General features: G+C 44.6%; 1 protein-coding gene across 2 annotated transcripts; it reads left to right on the top strand.

The window, feature by feature from the left end:
- The first annotated feature begins 3,335 nt into the window (after positions 1 to 3,335).
- LOC136000812 (L-lactate dehydrogenase B chain) lies at positions 3,336 to 14,045 on the top strand. Of its 2 annotated transcripts, none has more exons than XM_065654811.1 (8): positions 3,336 to 3,487; positions 4,750 to 4,881; positions 8,345 to 8,462; positions 8,907 to 9,080; positions 11,180 to 11,353; positions 11,950 to 12,067; positions 12,818 to 12,941; positions 13,696 to 14,045. In XM_065654811.1, exons 2-8 carry the CDS (start codon positions 4,756 to 4,758, stop codon positions 13,861 to 13,863), a joined length of 1,002 nt encoding a protein of 333 aa, XP_065510883.1. In that variant the 5' UTR covers positions 3,336 to 3,487; positions 4,750 to 4,755; the 3' UTR covers positions 13,864 to 14,045. The 2 variants fall into 2 exon arrangements, with proteins under 2 accessions (XP_065510883.1, XP_065510875.1); XM_065654803.1 differs by lacking the exon at positions 3,336 to 3,487 and adding an exon at positions 3,672 to 3,782.

Raw genomic sequence — 14,045 nt, 5'->3', positions numbered from 1 at the left:
ATTATGAATATGTTATCTGTATTATCTTTAAACAAAAAGTAAACAGAAACTAGGCCCAATGCCAAAAATAAGGAATCATTCCTTCCAAGTGAAACTGGAGTAAAAGAAGCTCCCAGAAGTGTCACTCCAAGATCATTTTTCTTTATTGTGTCATGTATTTTCCCTTTGAATGGCAATTCCAGATAAATAAGCACAGAATTAAAGTATAGGTGGGCCAGCATTTACCTCAGCATCTGCAATGACTGTGTGCGCATCAGCACTGCATGATTTCCAGCAGATTAATTCAGCTCTCTGTATTTTGCAAAACTGGACAACTATTTATTCTGTCTCCATTACAGCCATGTGAAATAATGAGCATATCCATCCTGCAGTTGATGACCTGATCTCTCAGGTCTGACCCAGTGACAGAAGATCATCACCTTTTGCCTTCTGTTCTCTTGCCACCAGGCCTCTGTCCCATGTTCTTGTGGCCTAGTGGGCTCCTTCCCTTCCTAGGTTATCTTTTTCATGATCTTTTTCATGATCTCTACTACTTCAGCACCAGGGCCATCATCGGACCATCAACATTTTGCTGTGGGAAGGAGCCCCATTCATAGAGGTTTTCAAGTGAGCTCTCTGTTTCTAAGCAGGTTTAATTGCTGCTCTGAAAAAAAAAAAAAAAAGCAGCAGCAGGGAAATCCTGTCTGCTTTCATGTGGTTTGGGAAGATGATGGGACAGACACAAGTAGTGGAGAATCTCAGACTTCTCAGAAACTTTCTAGACTCAGGGGCCACTGTGGTCATGCACTCGTCCCTTGGTCAACTGATAGGGCCTTTGACCAATGAGGCACCTCAAGTGAGGGAAGTTTCTGGACCACTACCATAACTGGCCAGAGCTCAAGTCACCGAGGCTATAAATGGAGCCCGTTGCCATTGGCGAGTCTCCTTATTAGTGCTCACTTTGAAACAGAGTGTGAAGATGCACATTTTGAATCATCGCTCTAGAGTTTTGGGATCTGATCCCCTTGAGCTTGAGTCAGTTGTGTAGTAATTGAACTCCTAACCAGTATCTGAACCTGTGTTTTATAATGTTGTCAGAGTGCTGAATAATTTTGGATAAACCCCTGTTGTAGTTGGTTTTTTGCTAAACAGTTCTGGCTAGAATAAAGTCTGGAGCTTTTTGCTCACCTAAACTGACTTTTGGGGTGCCTCCATGACATAACAAACCAAAAGTTAAATGTGATTAAAATGTACACACAAAAAATGTTGTAATTGTATGAAGGTTATCAGGCAAATTTATTTAGGCTGTGCCCCTTAACACTAGGGTTTGTTTTTCTGGAAAACTGCGCTTCATCAAAAATGCCAATGTTGCCAAACTGGAGGTGAACTTTGAAACTGTGACCTGTCACCAGGAGGCTTTCCGTGTGACCTTGGAGAGATCTTTTCACCTCTCTGGGCCTCCTTCCCCACGGGCTTGAACAATAACTAAGTAACTAAGAGCAGGAAGAAGTTATAATCTTGTTTCTTCTGCTGTCCTGCATCTGCCATGTCTATTCAGATCACCAGTGCTTCAGGGAGGGGATTAAATACCCTGTGCATCTAACACTGAGAGCAAAATGATGCCTGATCTAAAGGAGGGCCTAGCAGAGCTGTTGTAAGATATGGTACATGTTCCTGTCTGCCTTTAAAGCTTTAAGATCTTGCAAATAGGAAAGTGGCATTTCCCCCTCCATTTAATTACAAATGCTACTACGCTAATTGATTGTTGAATGCTTATAAGGAGAGAGAAGGATCCTGTCCAAAGAAGACACTGCACCGGTGAACATTCCTCACAACAGGTGCTGGTGGGACAAGCACAGCCCCTTGCTTCTGGTTCAGGAATCGAAATACCTTGCTCAGATCCTTCGCTAACCTCTCTCGTACCTTTTCTCTCCTTTCCCTCTTATTTTCTTAAAGTTCAACTGTGCCTGTTCCCATTTCGATTATGGAGGATAGACTTTCTTACCTTTCATTGGGTGATTACTATTTATCTCCAGCTCTCATTTCAGCTGTAGTGACCAAAATCTTGAAATTATTTTCTCACAGTGAGCCGCTACCTGAAGCATCATGTGGGTGGCTTAACTCCTTTCTCTCCAGGAGACCCTTTGCGATGTCAAACGGTGTAAAGAAGCAAAGCAGGTCATGGTTAGATAGCCATTCAAAGCCAGCACGAATCTGTAGTGCTGCCCAGAAATAAAAAAATGCAGGTGTCAGCCTTTCCTCGCCACCTGTGCTCACCACCTCTCTCGTGCTGGCACCAGCATTTGTTTGGCTGCTTGGTGAGCCAGAGGGAACTAATCCAGTTATTACTAACCTGGCAAAAAGATCAATAAAACCTTAAACTGGCCACAACAACAGGAAAAAAAAAAAAGAGGTAACCAAAGTCTTAGGCAGGGCCAGGCTCTCTGCCTAGTCACATTTAACCCAGTGACTTATTTGGGAGGACTCTGGAATCTACCATTCTGTTTTCCCTCTTGAGAGGGAGTCACATGTGACAAGGAACCTAAGGCTTTTTTTCCCCAGTGAAACTAAATGTGTACCATTCAGTATTTTGCCTGTACTTTCTCCTTTTATGGCTAGAAATAAGTAATGTTACAGCATTAGGAAAAACTATTCTTTGTTATTTCCTATTTCACATGCATTGTTCCTGCAGGAATTTCAACAAATCTCTTCTCTGCTGAGCAACACTGTCAAATCGTATACCCGAATTTTCAGTTAATCTGTTCCATAGGTTAGTGGAAAGACATGTCATATTATCTGCTTTTTACCGTTACTTACAGTGATGCATGTACTTATTACTTTAACAAGGCACAAAACTCCATTCATGCTCCAGGGGCTCAGTCTGCAGGTCCTACATATTAGAATTTTAAAGTGATGCTCTACTGGTATACGGCGAAATAGAGTGTGATATGGATAGGGCCGAAGCAGAGGGAGAGGAGGAGGAGCGGCTGTGGCACTGGGTCAGGTTACATTCCTTGTTCCTGCCAAGGCATTTGTGTCTGACTCCAGGCATGCCGTTGTCCCGTAGGGATTCGTTCAACCACAAACAATTCAACCGAAGTCATCTGCAGGGCAAAAATCAGCATAAAAATCAGATGCCACCAACTTGGGCGACTTTACCCCTGAAGATGATGTAAAATGCTTTATTTTCGCACAGCTTCTTGCTTGCAGTGATTCCTCTGCACGTTGCTTCTGGCCCTGTGACACGGAGACAACGTTTCCCCACCCCGTTAGCTAATCGAGAGGCAAACTCAGAGACGCTTCTCTGAGATCATCAGTCCCTGTGCCGGCCACCACAAGAGCAGTGCCAGGCTCAAGGCGCGGATGCCTCCAGCGCCCACCTACGGCCACTGAGCCGCGCCCTGGTCGGGGCTGCACGGCCGCTGCCGGCCCCGCCGGCTGATCGCGGACCGGCTCCCGACGGCTTCTCTTCGCCCGCCTGCCCGCCGTGAGCACGGCCACGCCAAGGGTCAGCGATGCCGGCGGGAGCAGCCGCGGGGACCGGGGGGGACGAGGAGGGCTGAGAGGGGGAAGGGGAGTGGCGGGCGCCTGTACTCGTGGGTCTCCGCCCTTGGCGGGGATCGAGCGCAGTGACCGCCGCCAGCTCCGTGGGGCCGGGGAACGCCCAGGAGGACGCGGCGGGGGGCAGCCAGGCCCGGCCCTGCCCGCGGGGCCCGCCCCTTCCGCTGCGCAGCCCTCATTGCTGGAGTCCCGGACGGTATCTGCTGTCCTTCACTCGCCTCTCTCCGCTTTCAACCTAACTGGTGGGTAGAGGGAGAGCGGGGCTGGCGGCGGCGGGGGGATTCGGGTCTCATCTGCGGCATGGCGGATGCTGCAGGGTCGCCCAACCCATCCTTCCCCGGGCGGCTCCGTCCTCCCGGGGCCAGACGCCATCCCCCGGGGCCGAGCATCCCTGCGTGGCGGTCGGATGGTGTCTGGGGTGGGAGGCGTTGGAGGTCGGTCCCAGCAGCGGTGGGATGCGCAGGCCGGAGCCGGGATGCGGTTCCCGCGGGTTGGGCTGGGATGGCGGCTCCTGGCTCTGCCCCCGGCCCTGCGCAAAAACCCGCTGCGGGACCTCGTGCTCCGTGTGGCGGCTCCGTCCCGTCTGCGGCTGGCGCGGTGGGGGCGGACCTCCTGGTTTGAGGGGGAGGGAGGGATGTGCGGGAAGGGGAAGGTCGGGGGCAGCGCGCAGGGTTCCGTGGGGTGAGCGAGGGGAGCTTCGAGGCACGAGCCAGGGAAGTCCCAGCAGGCTCACTGCTCCCAAACTGGTTGGTGTCTTGACTACCAGTTCCGCAGCCCGGAGGCCTGATGGGCGCTCGGAAAGACGGTGAATGCCAAAGAGCCATTAACACAGAAAGTGTTTCTGCCTTCTGCAGAGAGGCTCTGGAAGCTGTGAACGGAAGGGTGTTCAGTTATGTGCTCCCAAAATAATCTCTGCGCCCGTTCAGCCCCTCGCTGGGCACCAGCGAATGCCAGGAGGGGTGGGAGGCAGAGCCCTGTGGCCGAGGAGGGGTGTGTGGGTGGGCGGGCTAGTAACCGGTGGGGTGGAAGGAGCCCTGCGAGCAAGGGCAGCGTGCCCCTGTGCTGCAGTCCGTAAACTGCCCTCAGCAGCAACTGCAGCCCTTCCATCAGCAAGTTTCCATCTGTAGTAGGTGACCTCTGAGTTTCAGTTTGTGTGTTTTGATTCACACTAGCCTGATTTCAACCAAATCATTCTGTCTATCTTTGCAGAACACGATGGCTACTCTCAAGGAGAAGCTGATGACCCCCATTGCTGCAGGAATCACAGTCCCAAACAACAAGATAACTATTGTGGGGGTTGGACAGGTTGGGATGGCCTGTGCTATCAGCGTCCTTGGAAAGGTATGGCTCAAGGACATGGCATTAATATTCCCACTGCAGTTATTTACTGCACAGCCTGTTAGCCTCTTAGCAAATGGTGGGAACTTCAGTAGGTTAGTACAGGAATGCACAGATGAATCATTTGCATTCTGTGCAAGCAAGCAATGACCTACACTGTTCATGCAAGGCTGGCTTCCTCATTCAGTTTCTCCTTGTTCTCTCACCTTTCCATCCGTGCTTAGCGATAAATCTCTCTTTAATTAGAACTATTTTGCAGGCTGCTGCGAAAATGTCATAAGCAATGGCTCTGCTGCCACTGCCAGGCTCTTCTTGGTCTTGTTAATTTTTTTATTCTTCCACAACAAAGCTGGAGTCTGCTTGGTAGGAGAGGTCTGATGGGCAAAGAGTTCAAACAGCAGAAATCCATGTGAAATGTAGGGTAGGAATCAGAACTGTGCATGTTTGCATTTGACTCTTATAATGCATGTGTGCTGTAATAAGTGAAAATACTGCTATCCCCTTTAGCAGGCTTTTTTCTCTTAAGTCCTTATTGCTTGGTTATATGACTTCATTGTTTCCAGACAAGTTTTAGCTAGCTTTCTAAAAACTAAAAATACAGGGCTGGACTTAGAGGTTATTTTGACTTTTCCTGTTACTGGTTTCTGGGTTATTTTGGAAAATCTTGTGTTGCAGTCTTTGAGCAAAGCAAAGGCTTATTATGCAATCAGGAGCTCTTGTACTTTGCACTTTGCTTTGAGAGACTATTGTGAATGAGTTAAATTTGATTCCTCTCATGCTGTTTTTGAAAAGACAATTGGGAGTTGCAGATCTTCTTTAAAAAAGGCATAAACAGATAACACCTTATCCACTTGCAGGGGCAGATCTTAAGTAGGTCATAGTGAGATCAAAAAATCTTGCTTTTGGAGATGATCGTTCCTCTGCCTGTTGCCTTGAGGATGCATGTTTGAAAGTACTGGAGTTTTTAATATTTAAAAAAATTAAGAGTTTTCCCTTGATGATATTCATAAGCCTTGTGAGCAAGGAAAAACTTAGTTTCATTGGGGCCTTTTCTTACTATTAAGTACTGATGTGAAAGTAACAAATAGTTCTTAAAGCTATATAACTAAAGAAGAGATTTAATGGCAAAACAATGACAGTTCACTGTGGGGTTGTATATTTGTGTGGGTGTTTTTGGTTTTTTTTTTAAGCAAATGTTTGCTTCTCCTGGTCCCAACTGATGTGTTTTTTAAAGGAGTTCTGTAACCTGTAAGGTTGGCAGTAGGAAGCCAGGTGAAGTTAGCACGAGCCTCTCTACAGTCCAGCATTCATCAGTGTTTAATATGCTGCTCTGTGGAGGATCAAATTCTGATTTCAGAAATAATGAGTTGTATGCGCTAAACACAGAGTAAAAACTGGTTTTAAATTTTTAAAGTTTGGATTATGGCATGATTGAGTTTAATTCAAAAAAGCTTCTGCTTTCTTACTCTCCCACAAGTATAAGCTGCAGTATAAAAAACGTTTTTATAACAAAACATCTGATTCTTGTCACTGAATTAGATACAGCTTTGACTTGTGCAAGATGGTTGGCTCCCTAAGATGTCTTTTTGTTAAACTATGGCCTAAAATTTTTGTACTTAACTTACTATACTTTAATATGTAGATGCAGTTGAGTTTTAGGTAAGCCAATGGCGCTTTTTTTTTGCTTTAAATGTTTTACAAAATTAAACAGTGTGATAATACTAACCTTAGTTTACTGGTGTAGTATGCAATATATAAATTGGAATGACACTAAAACTTACATGTTGGTTAATCTTTGCTCCCTGTCAGTCAGAAACAAGTCACTGATGTTGCCCTGTTTTAAAATGGAAACATGTCCACAGTTAGAAGTCAGCTGGTATCAGTGACAATAAGTTCCATTTGGTGACCATGTAGACTTCGTTGCTGCGTAGGCAAATAATGAGATGAATTCTTATCTAGGCAACACAGATGCAGCTCAGGATCATTGAGTCCAACCATAACCTAACCTAACTCTAGCACTAAGCCATGTCCCTAAGAACGTTATCTAAATGCCTTTTAAATACCTCCAGGGATGGTGACTCAACCACTTCCCTGGGCAGCCTGTTCCAATGCTTGACAACCCTTTCCTTGAAGAATTTTTTCCTAATATCCAATGTAAACCTCCCCTGGTGCAACTTGAGGCCATTTCCTCTCACCCTATCTCTTGCTACTTGGGAGAAGAGATCAATGCCCTCCATGCTACAACCTCCTTTCAGGTAGTTGTAGACAGCGATAAGGTCTCCCCTCAGCCTCCTTTTCTCCAGGCTAAACAGCCCCAGTTCCCTCAGCTGCTCCTCATCAGACTTGTGCTCCAGACCTCTCACCAGCTTCCTCACCCTCCTCTGTACTCTAGTACTTCAATGTCATTCTTGTGATGAGGGGCCCAAAACTGAACACAGCGTTCAAGGTGGGGCCTCACCAGAGCAGAATACAGTGGCACAATCACTTCTCTAGTCCTGCTGGCCACACTATTCCTGATACAAGGCAGGATGCTGTTGGCCTTTTTGGCCACCTGGGCACACTGCTGGCTCATGTTCAGCTGGCTGTCAATCGACACCCCCAGATCCTTTTCCCCCAGGCAGCTTTCCAGCCCTTCTTCCCTGAGCCTGTAGCGCTGCCTGGGGTTGTTGTGACCCAAGTGCAGGACCTGGCACTTGGCCCTGTGGAACCTCATACAATTGGACTCAGCCCAATGATCCAGCTGGTCCAGATCCCTCTGTATAGCCTTCCTACCCTCCAGCAGATCAACACTCCCACCCAATTTGGTGTCATCTGCAAGCTTACTAAGGGTGCACTCAGTCCCCTCATATCATTGCTAAAGACTGGCCCCAATACTGAGGCCTGGGGAACACCACTCGTGACTGGCTACCAACTGGATTTGGCTCCATTCGCCACAATTTTTTGGGCCTGACCGTCCAGCCAGTTCTTTATCCACTGAAGAGTCCAGCCAGTTCTTTATCCACTGAAGAGTACACCCACCCAGGCCATGAGCTGCCAGCTTCTCCAGGAGAATACTGTGGGATACAGTGTCAAAGGCTTTACTGAAGTCTACATGGCTAAATCTGTTCTGCGAAGTAAACATGATGTAGTTGCCCCAGTAGTGAAGAGTTGAGTAAAGAATTTGTTTTCTCTTGCTACTATTTTAGTATTGAGGAAAAACAGTCTGTTCCCATTCTGAGGGTTTTTTTGTGAAGTGAACAAGTCTATGAACCTGTGCTGAAGTCACCTCTGACTTTATTACTCCAAGATACTTCAGAACACCAAGACAGCCATGTCCTACTGGTTAACCTTTGGAGAAGAGATACTTTCAGATGTGTAACATATTCCTTCAAAATGCAGTACAGCTCAACTCGGGTACCTCTAAAATTCAAGTTAACTGCTACTAATAGTGTACTCCATTGAAAACTCAAAATTTTATTTTCTTCAGGGTCTTTGTGATGAGCTTGCTCTGGTTGATGTTTTGGAAGACAAACTGAAAGGCGAAATGATGGATCTACAGCATGGGAGCTTGTTCCTTCATACTCACAAGATTGTGGCAGACAAAGGTGACCCTCTTTTTTCTTTATTTAGTCCTGGTATTCTGAATTTGCATAACAGGAGAGTTCTTAGTTGGGTAATCACAAAAACTCCAAGGATTTGGCATTGAAAAGCTAAATTCGATGAACTGGGGTGAGAGTTCAGATGAAGACCATAACAATGGGAGTGACTCTTAACTGATCTGAATGAAACTCTAGCATGTCTTTGTAGCCAGAATGTTATTTTATGGGTAGTAGAAATGAGATTCAGAGGGGTTGAATGCACTCTCAAGACCCACATCTTGATATATCAGGACAATGTGAGAGATGGTGCTGGCTTTAATCTTGATGTCTCCATGTATTTTGGTTTGAATGTATGCACAGTGGAGAAGCTACCCATAATAGCTGTATGAACACAATGCTATTGAAATGAGTGGCGTCTATTTTAAAAACATTCCCTATCTTGTGTTGCAGACTATGCTGTCACAGCCAACTCCAAGATTGTGGTAGTAACTGCAGGAGTTCGTCAGCAAGAGGGGGAGAGTCGTCTCAACCTGGTTCAGAGGAATGTGAATGTCTTCAAATTCATCATTCCTCAGATTGTGAAATACAGCCCCAACTGCACGATCCTGGTGGTTTCCAATCCAGGTAAGGCAGTCTTTGATTTACAACTCCTATTTGTTAGAGAACTAGTGTTTTGGTTTAGAAATCTCAAATACCAATGGAATATTGAAAGCGAATAGCTTTGTCTGTGTGGACATCTGCCATCTAGCTGCTAGCAAACATTCTGTATTTTCTGCTGCTGTCTTTATTCAGAACTTCTTATGGTGTCCATATTACAATAGCATGCCTCGTGGTAAATATTTCACTTCTTCACATATCTTGGCTTAAGCAGTGGTGGGTACCTCAAAACTTTTACCTCTAAAGGAGACATCTACTTTGCTCTGAAGTTGTTTGTAAATCCTGACTCTTGTGTTTAGATGTGATGTGGCCATTTTTTGGAATGCAGAACTTGCCCTATAGTCTTGGCTATATCTTCAGGAAAAAGTATTTGCATGCTGAAGCTTGTGGTGGCAGGGAAGGCTAACTGTGCTACACAGTTCACTTAGATCACAAAAAACTTTGTCATAACTGATGACACATTTGTGTGCTCCCCTGCAAGCATCTCATTGCATGGAACAGCTTGGATATGTGGACGCTTATGCTGATATGCTCTGTAGGATGTCTCTGTAGGGCTGTCTTTGCCTGATTCAGCATCTGAGCAAAGCCATTACTATAGAACACTGGCAACAAAGCGACAGTGCTATTTTTTTTTTTAAAGGTAACTTGACAGAGTCAAAATGGCGCAAATAAAGCTGTCAACTTGGCTGGTGGTTGAGTAGTTAGGTGTACAATTAGTACTACTGAATATTAGTATAGTGAGCAAGTGGCGACTGTGCAAGTACAATAACTTAGAGGAATTTTAAACGCTTACCAAAAAATGCAAGTCAAAGATGAAATTGTTCCTGTTCTAGCAGGGCTGAATTCAAACTGTAGACTTCTCTCTGGTAGAGCAGCTGCAGGAGGAGAATTGCATGTTGCTTTTTCGGAAGTACTTTTATAATGCTTTGTTTTCTCAATGTGTGCAATTTTGTCCAATAGTCTTAGATAGTGGAAGTTACTGTGAGCCCTTTAGAAGAGACCTCATGGTGTTTGCTGCATATGTGTTGGTTTGTGACCTTGATGTCCTTCCCTGTGACACTTCCCTGGATCTTTCTGGGCTCTATCTCAAATTGCACTGTCTGCAGCCTGTCCTGAGTGGAAGGCCCTGCTGTAGGAAGACAATGAGATGAGAAAGCACCACTCGGAAGACGTGGGTGTGTGTCTCAGGCTCTGACTAGAAAGCCAGATTATCCAGAGAAGACGTAGCTGTTTGATAGGGAGCTGCTCTGTAGTCTATACAGATCACACTGGTCCTGGCAGGAACTCCTCACCTGAAGCTGTAGGGTAACTGTGCCTGACGAACATGCCACTTGTAACAGCAGGATGTGACCTGTACTGGGGTGACATGTTTTTGGTGCCTGAGCAGAGCAAATGGTGTGTTTCAGATCTGCAGAGAGAAATATATTCCCTCCGGAGAGCTGACTGGCTTTTGAGAGTTTTGGAGCCATAATTAATTATTGCAGCCTTTTTATTATTGTTCCTTTGCATGGGAGTTGTTCTGTCTGTCACGTACTTCTCTCTCTGCCCCAACCTGGGTTTGATTTTTAATAAAACTGTATTTTTAGAGCCACATGCCGCCAAAGCATAGAGCTTATCTGACTTTTGATGCTGCAAAGTTAACTAGTACAGAAACTGCTTAATGCACAAATCTCTTTAGGAAATGAAGCTGAAGTAGTTAACAAGTAGAAACAGTATGTAAATCTCAAAACATGTTTTGTTTTCAATTGCTTTACCTCTTACAGTGAAGATGAAGTAGAAGGTAACATGACTTAAGGAAACTGCTTGAACACTTTAGCTATATGAAGCGTTTGGTCCCAATTCTGGATGCTCTAGGGATTTAGCTGGTAGGATCCCAATCTCCAGAGACCTTCCTCATTTTTTTTTTTAATAGTAGCTAGATATGTGCTAAATTTGAAGCAGTCAGACCGAAATTACTGTGACCAATGAGCCCATCTGTGTTGAGTCCTCTGACAGATGACAGCCTTGTTGGAGCATTCTTGGGTGATGTGAATGGTTTCATTTCCTCTGCACGTTCTTCTTTGCAGTGGATATATTAACCTATGTCACATGGAAGCTGAGTGGCCTGCCAAAACACCGTGTGATTGGAAGCGGCTGCAATCTCGACACAGCCAGATTTCGCTACCTGATGTCTGAGAGACTTGGTATCCACCCAGATAGCTGCCATGGCTGGATCCTGGGAGAACATGGTGATTCTAGTGGTAAGGAGCAGTTCTGACCTTCTTGGGAATAAGCAGTACAGTGTTGGAGGTTGAGGCCTAAGGGGTGTTACAAAATTCTGAAAAAACAGATGCAGCTGAGCTTGACTAACTAGCACCTTTCTGTATTTTTATGGAGATTGAAGTTGAGGCAAATCCAGGAAATCTAGCTATACATTTTTAATAGAAGTGATTATGGCTGTGTGATTAAATCCTGGACTGAAAAGGCCAATTTTTTTAGCTAGAGTTGTGTCCTGAAGGCTATGGTATGATACTTCTGTTTTTTCTCATTTTTTTGAAGTACCATAACATAGTCTCTAGCATAGTTCTCCTCTGAAAGCAGTGTTAGCTCTTGTTAGGTCAATGGTAGAGCTTGTTGCAAGTAGTAGGAAAAAGCTAGTGATAAGTTTTGGGCTAATAAAATCATACTGTACCTTTATTTTGTGACTTTCCTCATGATATTTAAGAGAAGATGGTCTTAAAAGCTTCCGACATCAATGATGATTATTTGTCTTAATTATGTTTAGGTATTTCCAGTTAGACATAAAGAGTTGTCGTCAGTAAGTGATAGTGAACCTGAAGTTCTCACTCTGTTACAGTGGCTGTCTGGAGTGGAGTTAATGTGGCAGGTGTTCCTCTCAAGGAGCTGAATCCTGCCATGGGAACTGACAAAGACAGCGAGAACTGGAAGGAGGTCCACAAGCAAGTGGTTGACAGGTACAGTGAATAAGGTGGATATATGTGATGCTGAAAATAGCCAGTCTGCACACTGCAGTTCCACCTTGAGTAAGTGCCGATAGTGGTTTAAACACAAAATGCAGGATTTTATGTCATAAGCAGTGAGCTGCAGCTCGTAAGCTGTCGTAATCCTGCAGTAAGACAACTTACTGTGTAACATACACACTTCAGTACTGCAGCGTTAGAGCTGTGTGCACTTGTTTTCTCACAGGTAGCTTCTTAAGTGGTTAACTTAGTTCAGAGGGCACAAGACTCTAGAAAAAGGTAGTAGGTTTCTGTGAGCAGAGTGGTGGAGCTGACTTGCGGAAAACTTTGTTCATGGATTGAGGAAAATTTGTGTAGAGGTAACCATACATGTCCCTAAATCACTTGTCTCCCTTATGAAATAAGGACTACAGTGGTACAAAGTGTATGCAGATTTGTGTGTAGGTAGTGCATGGTTTTCATTCTGTTTACCTATTCCAAATGTACTCAGAACTGTTCTTAGGAAGCTATTTTTCAAGTACTAGGGCTTCTTTATTATAGGTATGGGACAATGTAGATTTTAATCTTTATCCTTTAATGGTGAAATACATAACTCTTACTTTGTTTTAATTCCAAAACTTGTAGTGTAGCACAGGAGTTTCAGATTTTTTTTTCCATGGGGAAACATTCATTCATCTTAAGACTTGGCATTCACACAGTGTCTTGAAGATATCTTAATGCAAATGTATTTCACTATTTCCCTAGTGCCTACGAGGTAATCAAACTTAAGGGCTACACAAACTGGGCTATTGGCCTTAGTGTTGCTGACCTTTGTGAGACCATGCTGAAGAACTTATACCGGGTTCACTCCGTCTCAACACTCTTAAAGGTAGGAAGTGGTGGCTAATTGGATGCTCTGGTTCATTTTGCTGTTATTGAAAAACTAAGTAGTGTCAATTAGCAAGGTGCTGAACAAACAAAGCTTTGTAAAATACTACTTTGAATTTAAAATGGGGGGGGTTACTATTGCAATTTTTTCTAGTCTGACCTCTTGGCTTACCCTTCTCACAAGTATGGAGCTGAAAATTTTTCTCTGTACCCAATGTTGTAGTACCCTTGTGTGAAGTTTGCTATGTGTGGCATGCAGATACATTAAAAAGAAGCTTCAGTGCAAAAATGGCAAGTTTCATGAAGGCCCAGCTGCAATTCCATGAACTGCTGGCTAGCAAAGGTGCTGGGAAGTGAGTTGTGTCCTTTGTATAGCTAGTGTAAATGACTACATCCAGCCTGTGCCAGCTGTATCACCTCTGGTGCAGCAAGGACTATAAGCAGCCTGAACTTCCTGTTCCCTTTAGTAGGAAAAATTTGCCATAATCCTGTGTCTTTGAATTTTGTCAGCTACTTGCTGTATATAAATAAAAGTGATGGGTTTGGGGGTGGGGTTTTTGAAATCAGCTGTCTTAGTATTGCCAATCACTAGGTCTGAAACAGCTCTGTACTCCTTGTTTTCCAAATACATAGTGACTGAAAAGTTTCTGCAGGTTGCAAAATGCTTCTGCTCTCAGAAGGTTCCTGGTGCACAAACTAAAAGCAGATGTAGGGTGACGGGTTCATGTCTGAATGATCTCTCTTGTTTGTGGCAGGGCATGTATGGTGTTGAGAATGACGTCTTCTTGAGCCTTCCTTCCGTCTTAAGTGCTGCTGGATTGACCAGTGTCATCAACCCAAAGCTGAAGGATGATGAGGTGGCTCAGCTGAAGAAGAGTGCAGAGACACTGTGGAACATCCAGAAAGATCTCCAAGATCTGTAACTCACAAATGTTAGATTCCAGCAATAGGTAAAAAAGTGTTGTATGCAAATGTGGGGTTTATTCACTATACATCTCTATGGTTAACATTAATGCTCTTCCAGGCTGAGCTTTGTCCACACTAGCTAAACTTACGCTTACTGTAACGCATAGACCTAATGAACAAATAAAGCAACCTTCAGGCA

The sequence above is a fragment of the Caloenas nicobarica genome, chromosome 1, assembly GCF_036013445.1.
Source record: "Caloenas nicobarica isolate bCalNic1 chromosome 1, bCalNic1.hap1, whole genome shotgun sequence".
In the NCBI taxonomy this organism is placed as follows: domain Eukaryota; kingdom Metazoa; phylum Chordata; class Aves; order Columbiformes; family Columbidae; genus Caloenas; species Caloenas nicobarica.
Note: the sequence above shows the minus strand (reverse complement) of the source record. Positions and strands in the feature narration are given on the sequence as shown.